This window comes from Camarhynchus parvulus, chromosome 17 (genome assembly GCF_901933205.1).
Source record: "Camarhynchus parvulus chromosome 17, STF_HiC, whole genome shotgun sequence".
Taxonomy (NCBI): Eukaryota; Metazoa; Chordata; class Aves; order Passeriformes; family Thraupidae; genus Camarhynchus; species Camarhynchus parvulus.
Window position 1 is genome coordinate 3,054,781 of NC_044587.1, and position 17,063 is coordinate 3,071,843.

The 17,063-nt window shown below is 47.0% G+C and overlaps 1 protein-coding gene across 1 annotated transcript in view; it reads right to left on the reverse strand.

The window, feature by feature from the left end:
- COL5A1 (collagen type V alpha 1 chain) overlaps positions 1 to 8,622 on the reverse strand; it is a 136,325-nt gene extending 127,703 nt beyond the window's left edge. The window contains exon 1 of the mRNA XM_030961684.1: positions 8,199 to 8,622. Coding sequence (XP_030817544.1) covers positions 8,199 to 8,298 — 100 coding nt within the window. The 5' untranslated portion in view covers positions 8,299 to 8,622. The remainder of the gene's footprint in view (positions 1 to 8,198) is intronic.
- Positions 8,623 to 17,063: the final 8,441 nt, after the last annotated feature.

A 17,063-nucleotide genomic window follows, 5' to 3' on the forward strand; every position in this document is an offset into this window, starting at 1 on the left:
TTTATTATTCCATTTATTTCCTAGGCAAATTATTAACACAGATTTGCCTGAATCTCCCTGTCAGCTGGCAGATCCCTGCCTGCATCCAGCTGTGCATCTGCAGCCAGGGCCAGGGAATCCTTTCAGAATAAATAAAGCAAAAAGTGGTTCTGGGCTCAGCTTTTCACCAAACTGCTTCAAGGCCCAAACCCCTCTCCAGGAGCACCTTCACCCCACCCTGGCTCTGAGAGCTGAGGAGAGGTGGTTCTGGATGAGCAGAAGGAATTTCCAGGTGGCTCTGGAGGAATTGTTTCCTTCTGGGTGCCACTGGCTGTACAGGAGAGCCAGAGCTGCCAGCCCTCCCCAGGGCAGGGGTTGGATTTCCAAGCCCAGCACAGAGCCCAAATTCTCCAGAGCATCCCCAGGATATTCCCAACAGAACCCAACTTCTCCAGACCATCCCCTGGATGTTCCAAACAGAATCCAACTTCTCCAGAGCATCCCCAGGATATTCCCAACAGAGCCCAACTTCTCCAGAGCATCCCCTGGATGTTCCCAGCAGTTTCTCCAGAGCATCCCCTGGATTTCCCACTGCAGCTCCAGCTGCCAGAGCCCAGCTCCAGCCCCTACCCAGAAGGGAGGTTTGGAGTGGATATTGGGAAGGAATTCCTGGGGTTTTTAGGGGCTTGGACACTCCAGCAGATCCCAGCCAAGATTTCCTCTCGTTTTCCCTGCCAGTCCAGGGCTGACACCAGCTGGAACACCTCTCCTGAACGCTCCTTTTTCTCTCCTTTTTCCCATTTCTCCTGAGCAGAATGACACTTGTGTTCACTGTGACTCATCTCCTTGACCTTTCTATTCACTTTTAATGGTGCAAGCTGGAAATAAGGGCACCCAAACAATGCTTGCATTATTCAGCTGGTGAACCACAGCCCTCGGAGCAGATCTCTCCCCTGCAGCACACAAGAGCACACACAGTAGGTATCTCATTCCAGCCCATCCAGCACGGGAAAAAAATAAAATAAAATCCCACAAACTCACTGCTTAATTCATATTTGAGAGCTGCATGAGCTGCAGCAAAAAAAATCACAGTGTAAAATGCTGCAGGAGGGTGAGAGATCCTGGGAAACTGGAGTGGCATCTCCAGGAATTCGGCTGCAGTGAATTCTTACTCCAGTATTGTCTTGGAAACAAAAAAAGGGGGTGGAGGGAGGAAAAGCAAAGGAGGAGAGGCCAGCCAGGCTCATGAGCTCGGGCTCCTTGCTGAATTTCCTCAGCAGCTCCAGCTGACAGGCACAAGGAGCGCAAAATCTGGTTCCTAAATGTGACAGTGACAAGCAGGGGCTCCCTCAGTGACCTCTCCTTTCCCACTCAGCTCCTTCCTGGGAGCTGCAAACTCCCCTCCTTTGCAAGTTGGAGCAGAAAGAGAAGGAAGAAAAAGGCCTTGAAGCAGTTTGGTGAAAAGCTGAGCCCAGGAACCACTTTTTGTTTTATTTCTTCTGAAAGGATTCCCGTGGTCCTGGCTGCAGATGCACAGCTGGATGCAGGCAGGGATCTGCCAGCTGACAGGGAGATTTAGGCAAATCTGTGTTAATAATTTGTCTAAGAGATAAATGGAATAATAAATGTATAAAATATAAATGGAAGGTGAGATAATTCCAGTGTTCATCGAGATGAAGGAGAAGGAGAGGCCACCAAACATCCAGCACATCCCTCTTGAGGAAAACAGCTCTAAATTTCCTCTACAGATTTAATTCAAAATATTCTGAGAGTAGCCAACAGAACACCACGGTGCTCTTGGTATGATCTGTAAAAAACCTGTCCAAATTGAAATACAAAATCCAAATAACCTCCCGGATTTGCTGGGTAAGGACCACTGGGGATGTCCAAGGAAGAAAAGTGTTTTTAAAGAAAAAAAACATTATTAAAGATGAACTCCAGTTCGTCACCATCCAGCACATCCCCTTCCATTTGCACTCCAAAATGGAGATTTTTTTCCAGTAAACTTAAGGGGTGTTTTGTGGCTGCCCAAGTGATCTTCTGCTCCAAATTTCATTTCTAGATCTAGTTCAAAGGATTCTGAGAGTAACCAACAGAACACCACAGTGCTCTTGGTATAATCTGTAAAAAAACCTGTCCCAAATTTAAATACAAAATCCAAATAACCTCCTGGATTTGCTGGGTGAGGGGCACTGGGGATGCCCAACAGGAAAAATATCTCCCAAGGAGGAAAAGCATTTTTAAAGTAGAAAGAATCCATCACCAACACAACCTGAGGCACAGGGATGGGAAGAGACTCCTGGAGCTGCTTGAAAACCCAAATTTCATTGGCGCATCTGCAATAAAATCCTGTTCAAGCAACCCCTCAGGGCCAGGCTCCCACAGGGCTGCAGGATCAGCCCCCAGGCCATGGGAAATCCAGGGTTTTGCTCAAGGGCTGGGACAAAACCCCAGCAGAGTTCAGGGATGAGCCCTGATGCAGCTTTTCCACTCACTCATCCCCAAACTCTCCTTTTTCTCTCGGGCTTATTACACAAACTCAAAGAAAAACTCTGCTGTGAATGCATTAATACAACTTTCCTCCTTTTAAAAAATGACATCTCATCATTGTGAGAGCTTCCAGATGATGTTAAGAATCCTCTTGGCTTCTGGAAAGCAAAAAAAAAAGAGCCCAGACTTGGAGCAAACCGACCTCAAAAATGCCTTTTGTGTAGTTCCTTCATTTATTTATTTTAGTTCCACAGATTTTTCCAGACACGTCCACAGAGAAACCACGACATCATTTGGATGCTCCAGCCAGTGCTAGGCTGAATTTCAGGAGCCTTGGGACTTGCCAACAGTAACCAGTGCTTAATTATACCACGTTGCCAACCCAATTTTTTCCACATAACATTAGATTTCAACCAAATGTTTCCATTCTTTCATGTCTCAACCTTTTTTTTTTTTTTTTTTAATTTTTATTTTTTTTTTGTTCCCCTGGTTTTGCTCATTCTTCCCATCCTCGGTGTTGCTTTGTTTCACACAAAGGTTTTCTTGTGTTTTTAAGGACTGAAAATTCAGTCCCAATCACATCAAATTTAGGAGGAAGAGTGAAATGTTTGATATAAAGTGAGGCCAGGCTGGAAGTGAAGAAACTTCTCCCAAGGAAGAGAGGAGGGAAAAGGAAAGGGAATTCACTTTATTTCCCAGAGAATTCCTCTTGCTTTAACCAGCACTTCCCATTTACCAAAATCTGGGTATTACAAACTGACACCCATGCCTGAACAATATTTGATACTCTGCCATACAATATTTTATACTCTTTATACAATAATTTATACTTTTCTCTGCCAAATGATCAATTTTCTAGAACATCCTGGGGATCAAACTCCAGCTAAACTCAGCATGCAAGAGGAGAGGTGGGTGAATAAAAAACACAGGGGATGAAATCCAGATTTATCCTGATTTCCCCTGTCCTGGGGGCTGCTCACTTTAAAGTGAATTCCCGTGAGAGCAGAGCACCAGCTCTAAATGGAGCTGCTCTGCCCAAAGAGTCTCAGAGCCCCCTCAAATGTTGAAAACAAAATTTGTGAGGGGCTTTGGATGAGGGAATGGCTTTAAAGTGATAGAAGGAAGGTTTGGAGCGGATTTGGGAAGGAATTCCTGGCTGTGAGGGTGAGCAGGCCCTGGCACAGCTGTGGCTGGCCCTGGATCCCTGGAAGTGTCCATGGTCAGGTTGGAAAGGGCCAGAGAGCCCCTAAATGTCTGTGAAAGCATTCCCAGCTCTCTGCTCCCTGCAGGTTTCCATATTTCCAGAGGGACTGCCTGCCATCCATCCATCCATCCATCCATCCATCCATCCATCCATCCATCCATCCATCATCCATCCATCCATCCATCCATCCATCCATCCATCCATCCATCCATCCATCCATCCATCCATCCATCCATCCATCCATCCCTATCCATCCATCCATCCATCCATCCATCCCTCCATCCATCCATCCATCCATCCATCCATCCATCCCTATCCATCCATCCATCCATCCATCCATCCATCCATCCATCCATCCCTCCATCCATCCATCATCTATCCATCCATCATCCATCCATCCATCCATCCATCCCTCCATCCATCCATCCCTCCATCCATCCATCCATCATCCATCCATCCATCCATCCATCCATCCATCCATCCATCCATCCATCCCTCCATCCATCATCCATCCATCCATCCCTATCCATCCATCCATCCATCCATCCATCCATCCCTCCATCCATCCCTCCATCCATCCATCATCCATCCATCCATCCATCCCTCCATCCATCCCTCCATCCATCCATCATCCATCCATCCATCCATCCATCCATCCATCCATCCATCCATCATCCATCCATCCATCATCCATCCATCCATCATCCATCCATCCATCCATCCATCCATCCATCCATCCATCCATCCATCCATCCATCCATCCATCATCCATCCATCCATCATCCATCCATCCATCCATCCATCCCTCCATCCATCCATCCATCATCCATCACCACCACTGCAGGAAGGGCATCCCCAGCTCCCAGATCCAGCAGCTCCAGGAATCAGGACACAAAAAGTAATTACTGAAAGAATTAAGGCCCAATTTTAACTGCCCAGCAGACAAACCCTCTGGAGTGAAGAGCAGTTTCCTGGAAAGCCCTCCCAGATTTTTCCTGAAGTCCAGACAAAACTCAAAACATCCCTAAATGCCACTGCACATTGTCCCACAGCAATTCCTGCTGCTCCTCTGGCTCAGGGCAGAAATCCAACCTAACTCAAAGCAGGAGTGAATGCAGATCCTGCCCTGGGGACAGGGGGACAGGGATGGACAGACAGCACCAGAGCTGAGCACAGCTCAGGGCACAGGAAAAGCAGCCAGGCACTGCCAAGGGTGACAGGGACATCTCTGCGCCACTCAGGGCCTCTGGGACAGGCACAAAATGGGAAAAATGGAAAATCTCCTTCAGAATGAAAGCTGTGATTTGCTGAGGGTGCTCAGGATTCGGGAATCTTTTCCAACCCCAGCGGTTCTGTGCTGACCCCTTGCCGCAGCCACACTGAGGGCAAAAGAACCCAAATTAACTCAAATTAAATCAGGGGTGTCCCACCTCCACACCTGCAGCACTCAGAGGGGGCAGAGCAGATATTCGAGTCCCCCCCAAATCTGAGAGACAGCAGCACAAGCCCTGCAGTGCTGAAAACCTGAAAAATCCATCTCCAATTCCAGATCCTAAAGGGCAGGGACAGCACCCACTTAAAATAAGGATTCACAACCCCTTTCCAGCCCCTCCTGATTTCTCCTAGGGCACACAATGAACACTAGAAACAGCACCAAGGCAGCTTTTTTAATTTAAACTTGCCATTAAAAACATGTTTTGGTCAGAGCCAGGTGAGTCCTCACTGCTGTCCCTGTGTGCACATCAAAAATCAGCAACTCCCCAGAGGGTTTTGCCTTAGAGTTACCCCAAAGAGATGAAATGGGGCGGGAAATGGGGTTGGAAATGGGGCTGCAATGGGATTGGGAATGGGGTTGGGAATGGGGTTGGGAATGGGGTTGGGAATGGGATTGGAAATGGGATTGGAAATGGGGTTTAGAATGGGATTGGAAATGGGATTTGGGAAATGGAAATGGGGCTGGAAATGGGGTTGGGATTGGGATTGGGAATGGGATTCCTCCCATTCCCAAATTTAAGGAATTCCCTGAAATCAGGGAATGCTCGGCACAGTTTTCCTCCTGCCCCTGGAAGAACAAGACAAGACCTCTGCTGTCCCCTCTGCTGTCCCCTCTGCTGTCCCCTCTGCTGTCCCCTGGCCAGGCTGCTCCCACAGCTTTTAAATTCCAAATTCCCATTGCAAGCTGGCAGTGCATTGACAGCATGATCCAGCTTTTACAGGGGAAATTGGAACTGCCACCCATTCCAGACCTATAAAGTCAGATTTCTTCTTGTAAAACAATATCAACACTTTTGACTGGCAAAGTATTTAAATAAGTCTGTCTTTTAACTGGCTGGATAAAGATATTTTTTAGCTCGTTTAAGTGACTGGGGAAGAGCCAAGGTAACAGGATACAACATAATTTCCAGCATTTTTATTTTAGTTTGGATCCTCATTACTCTTTTGCCACTAAAGGAAATTGCTGTATCCAAAAAAAAGTTTCACCCAGAAACCCGATTTGGTTTTTACAGGGATTTGTAAGAGCAGAGAGGGGTTCCAGCTTTGTCTGTGGGTTTGCTTTTGGTGTGACATCATCTGTGCAAATATGGGAAAATCTGAGCTGGATGGCCAGTGGTGGGAGGCAGCTTTGACATTGTTATTTCCCTGTTATTTGCTGGAAATCCTCTGTGCCAGGTGCCATCCCACAGATTACAGGGAAATTTCATCTCTCCACACAGAGAAACTATCCTGAAACTAAAACACGCTCTGAGCTGCAATAAAACCAGAGACAACGTGGAAAAAAATTAAAAAAAAAAAAAAAAGCCACCAAGACCATTAGTCAATGCCATCAGCAGCCCCGGTCTGGCTCCTCCCTCACCCAAATGATTTGATGTCCTATTAGGCGGCTCATTAGGAAAACTCAAAGCCTTTCACCACAAGAGTCATTCCTCAGAGCTGCACGCTGGCCCCACAAAAGCTCCCAGCCATCCTCTGCCCCGGCAGCTGCCCCCAAAACTGGTTCCTAAGTCACCTGGGAACCCCCAAAAGCGGGTTGGGATTGTCTGGAGGATAAACACACACAGGGAAGTGCCTGGGGATGCTCTGGGAGTGTCGAGTGAAAGGAATAAATTGCTGTTTTTTCTTTGGAACAGAGAGGTCTGGTGATAAATCAATTTTCAGCTGATACAAAGTACCCGAGCCTGACAAGAGGAGCTGGTGGCATTCCAGAGCTCCAACATCCCAATCCCAAACTCGGGGATCTCCCACTGGCCCCTCATTTCCCTGCAGGGATGTTCAGGACATTTTATTCATTGAGTTTTTTCCACCCTGCTCAGCCTCCGCGAGCAAAGCCCTAATGGAAGCATTCCTCCAACGCCCACCTCTTCTTCCTTAAGGTCATTTGGAGAGGCCAGAAATGAAAATAATTGGCAATCCCGCTGCTTGACACAGAGAATCCCACTGCTAACACTCAAACAAACCCTGCAAAAAACACCGGATTCGGGCAGGGAAGCTGAGTCCCAGACAGCCCAGCTCTTCAGGGCGCTTCTCGGCTTCTCAAGTTACCCCGAAGAACTCGAGTTTTAACTTTGCAGATTTCAAAACTCGGCTCGGCCAAACAAATCCTGCCCTGAAATCCAACACAAACAGAGCTCGGCAGCGCCGATGCCTCCGAGTGTCCACCACAAACCGGGAAAAAGCTCTGCAAACACCCAGAAAACTCCTCCAGCACCCCACAAAAAGGATATTCTGTGATTCCCTCCACCCTGGCATTTCCCAGAAGGCAGAAATTTGGGAAGCTGAGCTCTGGAAACACAAAACTGCACGGCCCCAAAGGGAAGCAGAAACGCGTTCAATCCCTTTTCTGCACGATTAGGAGAGGGGGGGAAAAAAATGACATTCCAGTGGTTTTCTGTGCTGCCGCACATCTGGAAGCTCAGAGCTTCCTCCTGCTGCACTCAGCCCCGGTTTTAGGGGGAAACCCTGCGGGATTGGGGTTGGGGAAGGGGCAGCGAGCTTTGGGGTCCCCGGGCGGCTCCAAAGCTTTTGTGTCCCGAGCTTTGATGCGCGGAGGGAGAGCGGATTCCTGCGGGACAAAATAAAACTTTCTGCTCCTCAAGGAGGAGGACCTACGCAAGCCCGGAGGTTTCCAGGGGACTAAATATACATTCACATATATATATCCACAGCGAGAGAGAAAGAAGCAGAGCCTCCAGCAACTCATCGCCGACTTTTCCTCCGGAAAAAGCAGCCCGGCAAGAGGCGGCTCTTGCTCCAAGGAAGGCGAATAAAGAATTGTTTTAAGTTTTTTCCCCTTTTACGGGCCCCCTGACAAATGGCATTCAGAGACTCGGGTAGCTAAAGGAGGTTGGGTGGGTTTTGTTGGGTGGTTTTTCCTTCTTTTTTTTTTTCTATTTTTTTTTTCCTTTTTTGCTGGAATGCACAGGGAGGAAGGAAAGCCAAGAGGGTTTTGCCCCGCACCAAATCCCCCCCTTTCCCCACTCCCCCACGACCCCGCAGCTTTTGGGGGGGGCTCGGGGACCCCCCTTACCTGCCCGGCCGAGGGACAGGGCACCCAAGAGCAGCAGCGCAGCGGGCACCGAGCAGCTCCGTATCCAACTGCGCCTTTTCCACCGCGTGTGCGTATCCATGCTCCCCCCAGAAAAAAAAATAATAACAACAAAACGGGCAACCAGCTCGGGACAGCTCGAAGGGAGGATGAAAAAAATTATTTAAAAAATACCAAAAAAAAAAACCAACCCCAATCCAAGCTGTCTCTAGAAGCGCAGAGCAGGCGCTCAGCCCCCCCGGCAGCCCCCCCCGGGGAGCAGCCCTTTATAAAGCCATGGGGCGGGCGGAGGGTGCGGGGGCTCCGCCGCGCTCAGCTCCGGCCCTGCCTGCCTGCCTGCCTGCCTGCCTGCTCCTCCCGGGCTGCTCCGCTAAACTTTTCCCTTCTTTCTCTCTCTCTCTCTCTCTCCCACACCGCCCTTTTTTCCCCCCTTCTTTTAAACCCGAGGCAGGAGTTTGTCAATCTCGGAGCAGAGCAGCAAATCAGGGCCGGGCGGAGCGGCCCCCCCAGCGCCCGCCCCCGGGATGTCCCGGCCCCCAAAAAAGATTTTTTTTTTTTTTTTTTTTTTTCCCCTCGTTTTTCCCCCCCGCTGGAACAGCAGCAGACGGAGTTTTTCCGCCTCTTGCCGTCTCCTCGCTTTTCCCTGCTTTTTTCGGGATGTGCCCTTGTTGGAGCGCTGGAAACTCAAAATTTTAGACTTTCTGTGCTGACCCCCCAAGGGAACACTGAGGAGGAGGAGGAGGTTTCCAAAATGGAATGATAGAACTGAGATTATGATTGTAAAGTTTGAGTAGAAGTGTGTAATATTGCATGATAAAAATCTTAAAGTTTTATCCTATATATATTCCATATATAGAATAAAAAGTTTTAGAATATATAAGTTTATAAAATATAGAAGACCTAAAGTTATAGAATATAGTATAGAGATTATGATTATAAAGTTTGAGTAGGAGTGTGTAATATTACATAATAAAAAACTTAAAGTTTTATTTTATATATATTCTATATATAGAATAAAAAGTTTTAGAATATATAAGTTTATAAAATATAGAAGACAAAGTTATAGAATATAGTATAGAGATTATGATTATAAAGTTTGAGTAGGAGTGTGTAATATTACATAATAAAAAACTTAAAGTTTTATTTTATATATATTCTATATATAGAATAAAAAGTTTTAGAATATATAAGTTTATAAAATATAGAAGACTTAAAGTTATAGAATATAGTATAGCGATTATGATTATAAAGTTTCTATCACATGGTAGAAAACTTTTTTAAAGTTTTAGAATCTAGTTTTAGAATATAGTAGTTTATAGAATATAGACAATTTAAAGGTATAGAATATAGTGTAGAGATTATGATTATAAAGTTCCTGTCACATGGTAGAAAACTTTATAAAGTTTTAGAATATTATATATATAGAATAAAAAGTTTTAGAATATAGTTTTGGAATATAGTTTATAGAATATAGAAAACTTAAAGTTATAGAATATAGTACAGAGATTATGATTAGAAAGTTTGAGTAGAAGTGTGTAATCTTGCATGGTAGAAAACTTTAAGTTTTAGAATATATGTATTCTATATATAGAATAAAAAGTTTTAGAATATATAAGATTATAGAATATAAAAAACTTAAAGTTATAGAATATAGTACAGAGATTATGATTATAAAGTTTGTTTATAGAATATAGAAAATTTATAGAATCTAGTATAGAGATTATGATTATAAAGTTTCTATCACAGGCAGAAAACTTAAAGTTTTAGAATATATATATTCTATAGATAGAATAAAAAGTTTTAGAATATATAAGATTATAGAATATAGAAAACTTGAAGTTATAGAATATATATATTTTATATATAGAACAAAAAGTTTTAGAATATATAAGTTTATAGAATACAGAAAACTTAAAGTTATAGAATATAGCATAGAGATTATGATTATAAAGTTTGAGAAGAAATGTGTAATATTTCATGGTAGAAAACTTAAAGATTTAGTATATTGTATATATAGAATGTAAAGTTTTAGAATATAGTTTTAGAATATATGAGTTTATAGAATATAGAAAACTTAAAGTTACAGAATATAGTAATATATAGAAGGCAAAATGGAAGTTTTAGGGTGAAAGCTGGTTCTTCCTCTTCACCCTCTTCTTCATGAGTTGGCGTGATATTGTGTAATTGGATAAAAAATCCACATTGCAGCCACGAGTGGTTGGTTATTGGGTTAAAAGTAAAAAGAATTTAAGTGTCATTTCCTAATTAGACAGTTTATCCTTAAAAGACCTTGTAGAGAGAGAGAGACATGGCTCTGTTTTTTAACTTGTTAGAAAGAAGTAGAACTCAGGATTTGTGAGCCTGTAATGTAGATAAAAAGTAATAAACATCAGAAATACCATTTCACACATTTAATCCCGACCTTGGCAGAAAACAGAAATGAAGAATCCACATCCCCTCTGCTGCCCAGTGACAGGGAATGGCTGGAGCTGGGACAGGAGGTTGGGTGGGGTAGCAGAACACCCAGAAGGTGCCAGGGGATGGTGCCAGCCCCAAAGCTCCATGAGCCCTGCTCAGGGTGGGATTCTGGGGTCAGGATTGGGCTGGATCCTTGTGGGTCCCTTCCAGCTCAGGGAATTCTGTGATTCCATCAGATGGGGGTGTGGGAAATGCAAGGGTTTGGCACGAAAAGGAGTGTGTGCACAGGGTGAAAGGGCAAACAAGGAGGGGAAAGGGAAGGGGTTTTCCCAGGATGGCAAAATCCACCTCTGGATGGGTTTTGGGAAGGCATGGAAGGGACAGAGAGCTGCTGGTCCTGGGGCTCTTTTTGTCCCTGTCACCACAGCAGTGACAACTGACAACCCACACTGGTAAAACACCAAGTTTCAGTGTTCTGGCACTGCAATATCAGAACACTGCTCAGGGTTGGAACATCTTTAAGTCTCCTTCCCACCCAAGCCTTTCTCTGGTTCTGTAGAAAAGTAAAAGTTCCAGTTCCTTTCCTGCACCATCCCTCAGGTCCCAGGAGAGGACAGGTCCCACTGCAGAACTGGGCGGCCCACAATGCTGCAGACCCCTCTACAAAACAAAAACCAGATTAAATAGAGACCAGGGAAGGAAAAACAACAAAACCCAGCCCTTTCCCTTCAATAAATGCCCTAAAGATGCTTGCTGCTATCAACACTTTCTCTGTCAGGGCCACCAAGGACCTGCACAGCACTGCTGGCACCACTGATGTCACATCCAGGTGACAGTCCCAGCTCCTTTGGAGCTCGTTTTCCCAGAGCACTGAGGTCACCTCTACCCCACACCCTGGGCCACACCAGAGCGTCCCAACCCTCTCCACTCTCCCTGCACAGCAGCAGAATTAAGGCCCTCACCATCCACAGGGGAAAAAACCCTTCCAAGAGCTGAATTCCCACCTCTGCCTAGCCTGGACTCCAGTTTCTTTGTGGGTTTGGTCAGCCAGCACTCAAGGAAGGACATGAAGGACAATGCAGGAGTTTGGGATGGTTCATCCTGCCCCTGGAGTTGGCTGTGTGATGGAAGAACCTGGCACCACGAAGAGTTTTAGCCATAAATCTTTGCCCCATCCCATTTGGGGTTGGGATTTGGGGCTGGGGTTTGAAGGACAATGTCCCACGCAGGGATAGTGAAGGAATTTCGGATGGTTCATCCTGCCCCTGGTTTTGGCTGTGTGATGGAAGAACCTGGCACCATGATGAGTTTTAGCCATAAATCTTTGACCCATCCCATTTGGGGTTGGGATTTGGGGTTGGAACTTGGGGTTGGGATTTGGGATTGGGATTTGGGGTTGGGATTTGAAGGACAATGTCCCACGCAGGGATAGTGAAGGAATTTCGGATGGTTCATCCTGCCCCTGGATTTGGCTGTGTGATGGAAGAACCTGGCACCATGATGCGTTTTAGCCATAAATCTTTGACCATGTCAAAGAAGGACAATTTCCCATGAAGGGACAGTGAAGGAATTTGGGGTGCCTCGTCCTGTCCCTGGTTTTGGCTGTGTGATGGAAGAACCTGGCCACATGAGGAGTTCTCACCATAAATCTTTGACCTGGTGGAATGAGAGTTACTTGGACGGATAATCAACATCAAACACACCAAACCCTAAAAGAACAGGAAGCCAAACCCCCCGGATCAAGGGAAAGGGATGCTCCCACTCCACTCAGGGATGGTTTCCTAAGGATTCAGTGGGAAGAGCTGCAGGAAATCCCTCCCTTTGCCTCTGACCCAGCTCCCAGGCTCGCTGTGGACCTGGAAAAGCTGGAGCCGAGCCACAGCAGGAAGAGCTTCCCTGCTGGAAGAGCTTTCAGCAGGCGGGGGTGAGAGGCAGAGCCTGCAGCCCCGGGGCAGGGCGGGCAGAGGCAGCGCCGCACGCGTGGGGACGGTGCCAGCGGCGCTCCCGGGCACATCCCGCAGTGAGAACCCCTCCAGGCCTGCCTGTGTGGGTACCCAGGTGAAGCACACCGTGCTGCTTCTCCAGGAGGAGCCTGCAGGTGAGATCTGCCAGGGCAGCACCTGCACAGCCCTGCAGGCGCTGAGCACCGCTGGTGGAACCTGGGGCTGACACTGTCTGTGCTCCCTCCTGCTCCAAAATATCTCAGTATTGTGGGATTGATACTGTTCATCCTTCCTCCTGCTCCAAAATATCCAAATATCCCAGGGCTGACACTGTCTGTGCTCCCCCCTGCTCCAAAATATCCCAATATCCCAGCATTGACACTGTTCATCCTTCCTCCTGCTCCAAAATATCCCAGTATCCTGGGGTTGACACTGTTTGTCCCTCCTCCTGCTCCAAAAACCCCAATATTGTGGGATTGACACTTCATCCTGTCTCCTGCTCCAAAATATCCCAATATCCCAGGATTGACACGGTTCATCCTTCCTACTGCTCCAAAATATCCAAATATCCCAGGGCTGACACTGTCGTGCTCCCTCCTGCTCCAAAACAACTCAATATCCCAGGATTGACACTGCCATCTTCCCTCCTGCTCCAAAATATCCCAATATTGTGGGACTGATACTGTTCATCCTCCCTCCTGCCCCAAAATATCCCAATATCCCAGGACTGACACGGTTCATCCTTCCTCCTGTTCCAAAATATCCCAGGACTGACACTGTTCCTCCTCTTTCCTGCTCCAAAATATCCCAGGATTGACACTGTTTGTCCCTCCTCCTGCTCCAAAAACCCCAATATTGTGGGATTGACACTTCATCCTGTCTCCTGCTCCAAAATATCCCAATATTGTGGGACTGACGCTCTTCATTCTCCCTCCTGCTTCAAAATGTCCAAATATTGTGGGATTGACTCCATCCATCCTCCCTCCTGCTCCAAAATATCCCAATAATCTGGGATTGACACTGTTCATTCTTTCCTCCTGCTCCAAAATATCCCAGGATTGACACTGTCCATCCTCTCTTCTACTCCAAAATACCCCAAAATCCTGGGACTGACACTATTCCTCTTCTCTCCTGCTCCAAAATATCCCAATATGCCAGCATTGACACTGTTCATCCTCCCTCCTGCTCCAAAGCGTCCTTCCTCCTGCTCCAAAATATCCCAATATCCCAGGAATGACACTGTCCCTTCTTTCTCCTGCACCAGAATACCCCAATATTGTGGGATTGACTCCGTCCATCCTCTCTCCTGCTCCAAACACCCCGATATTCCCAGCTGGGCCTTCCCACAGGCTCCCAGTGGCTCCATGGAGCAGAAGCTGTTCCACACCCCCATGGAGATCCTTTCTCTGCCCTCCATGTGTTGGAAATCAAAAAAAAAATTTTTTTTTAGGAGAGGGGGTGGAAAAACAACAGAAAGCCTGTGGGTTGCAAATCTGTCCCTGGCTTGGAATTTATATCCAACATAATTTTCTAATTTGGATTCATATTGATAGCAAGGGAATCGGGATTTCTGAAGCACCATCGCAAGTGATCCTGTATTCCTGGGGTTGCAAATCCCCTCCCTTGTCCCTTGGGTTGGAATTTGATGATCTTTAAGGTGCTTTTCAACCCAAATCATTCTCCTGTCTGTGATTCCAAATAATCCCTGAGTATGGCACCAAGGGAATCGGGATTTCCCTGGATGTCTGCTCACCTGGGGTGTCCCATTTCTGCCCCAAATTCCGGGATTTTGGATCTTCCTCTTCCCTGATTTCTGCCCATACAAGAAATGGGGTGGAATTTGATGATTTTTAAGGTGCTTTTCAACCCAAATAATTTTCTAATGCTGTGATTCCAAATAATCCCTGATTATGGCACCAGGGGAATCAGGATTTCTCTGGATGTCTGCTCATCTGGGGGGTGCCATTTCTGCCCCAAATGCCAGGATTTTGGACCTTCCCCTTCCTATGGGTTGCAAATCCCCTCCCTTGTTGCTCTGGTTGGAATTTGATGACCTTTAAAGTATTTTTCAACCCAAATAATTTTCTAATCTGTGATTCCAAATAATCCCTGATTATGGCACCAAGGGAATCGGGATTTCCCTCGATGTGTGCTCATCTGGGGTGTCCCATTTCTGCCCCAAATTCCAGGATTCTGGACCTTCCCTTCCCTGATTTCTGCCATACAAGCAGCTCAGAAACACCTGGATTGTCTTCTCCAGCATGGAGAGAAAATCCCAAACCCCTGGACACCCCTCCCAGCCATTCCCTGCCCTTCCAGAGGCACTCAGCCATGGGGAGGGGGTTCCTAAAGCCCCAAAACACGGCAGACCAGGAAAATAAAGCAGCTCAGAGCAGTGAACTCCCACAGCTCCCTATTTCCTGCTCCACACTGACACCAAAACAGCCAAAGCTGGACCCGGATCAGATGCAAAGCAGAAAACCTGGCGCAGGAGCTGTGGCTGAGCAGGAAGTCTGAGTTCCCAGTTGCTTCCCAGGTGATTTGGGAGCTTGCACAGACCTGTTTGCTCCTCCTCAGCAGCAACAGAAATGCAGAAATCAGCTCCTGGTGGCAAACTGGAAAATTCCAGCCGGCACGTGCCAAGGTTTGGGAGCCAAGCCCGCAGTGGGAGAGGAGCAGATCAGCTGGATGGAGCTGCAGGAGGGGTCACAGGAGCTGGGGGGGGTGATGGCAACCCCAAATCCCAGCCCCAAATCCCAAACCCCAGCCCCAAATCCCAACCCCAAATCCCAAACTCAAATCCCAAATCCCAGCCCCAAACCCCAAACCCAACCACAAATCCCAGCCCCAAATCCCAAATCCCAACCTCAAACCCCAACCCCAAATCCCAACCCCAAACCCCAACCCCAAACCCCAACCCCAAATCCCAACCCCAAACCCCAACCCCAACCCCAAACCCCAACCCCAAACCCCAACCCCAAATCCCAACCCCAACCCCAAACCCCAACCCCAAACCCCAACCCCAAACCCCAACCCCAAACCCCAAATCCCAATCCCCAACCCCAAATCACAAATCCCAACCCCAAACCCCTAATCCCAGCCCCAAAGCCCAACCTCAACCCCAAACCCCAAATCCCAACCCCAAATCCCAACCCTGAACCTCAACCTCAAATCCCAACCCCAAATCCCAACTCCCAGCCCCAAACCCCAAATCCCAACCCCAAATCCCAAATCCCAGCCCCAAATCCCTCCAGCAGCAGCCAGGGCTGTGTCTGAGCAGCCAAGGGAACCCAGCAGGGCCAAATTTCTTTAGGAACAAATTTCTTTGTGGAAGTGTTTTCCTCCCAAATGCATCTTGAGCCCAGCTGGGGGGTGTTTATGTGATGGAGGAGATGTCTGTGGGCTTTCAAAAGAAAGAAAAAGGCTTAAGGGATATCGGTAATGTTTAAAAAAAATAAAATTATTTACATGCTATGAAATCAGCGGCAGCATTCAGCCATTGTTGTGGGGTTTGAAAGGATTGGGATAAGTTTGAAAGAATTATTGATAACCACTTACACCCCATGGGCAGCCGAGGGGAAGAGGCTGAAATGAGGAATTAAAATGACCTGAGCTGTTGTATAAATAATTAGGGCAGGCAGCTGCTCTCAGGAATGATTTCCAATACCATTTATGAGGAGAACACATCTATGAAATACACATTTTCCCTCCCCGGTCTTAATGCCAGCCTTTACTCCTTGCAAATTTATAAACACGATCGCATCTCTGCCATTCATTCGATTTTTAGCAATTGTTCTGGGCCCAAATACCAACCCTGATTTATAATCCCACACCTGGAAAGGATTGCTCCCAAATTCAGCTTTAAAAAAAAAATCAAGGATTTAGCCCTAAAGAGACATTTTGCATGGAGAGGCTTGGCAAAGGAAACTCTCCATTTATCCACAGAGGGAACTTCACATCTGGAATCCCAGAGCTCAACACTGCCCCAGCCTCAGAGCTCTGGGTGGTCTTTAATTTGAACAAGGAGTTCAGTGCATTACCCAGGGCTGCTCACACCCATTCCCACCCTGCAGAGTGGCAGCATTTCCCCCCAAAACCTTCCTGAAAACGCTGCTTTCGATCCCAAATCCACCTTTTCAGAGGACGGTGATGGGCAGCCCACCATCACTGACAGCAGAATGCCGCAGGTTTTCAGGCAGAACAGATAATTAATGCTTTAATTAGAACCCAGGCACGATGAAATGGCCAGCAGGTACCTCCCAAACAGCGAGGATAAAAAGGAAAACTCTTTCAAGGGTTAAATTTTCCCCCCCAAAAACCACAAACTCCCACTCCCCTGAGGCTGAGCACCTGCTGGGGCTTTGCAGGAGCTGGGCAGGCAATTCTCCCAAACCCCAGCTGCTGCTCCAGTGGGAATTCAAATGGGAATTTTTGCCATGAGGTGGCACCAGGACCAGCCCCATGCGTGGCTAGAGCAGCAGCACAA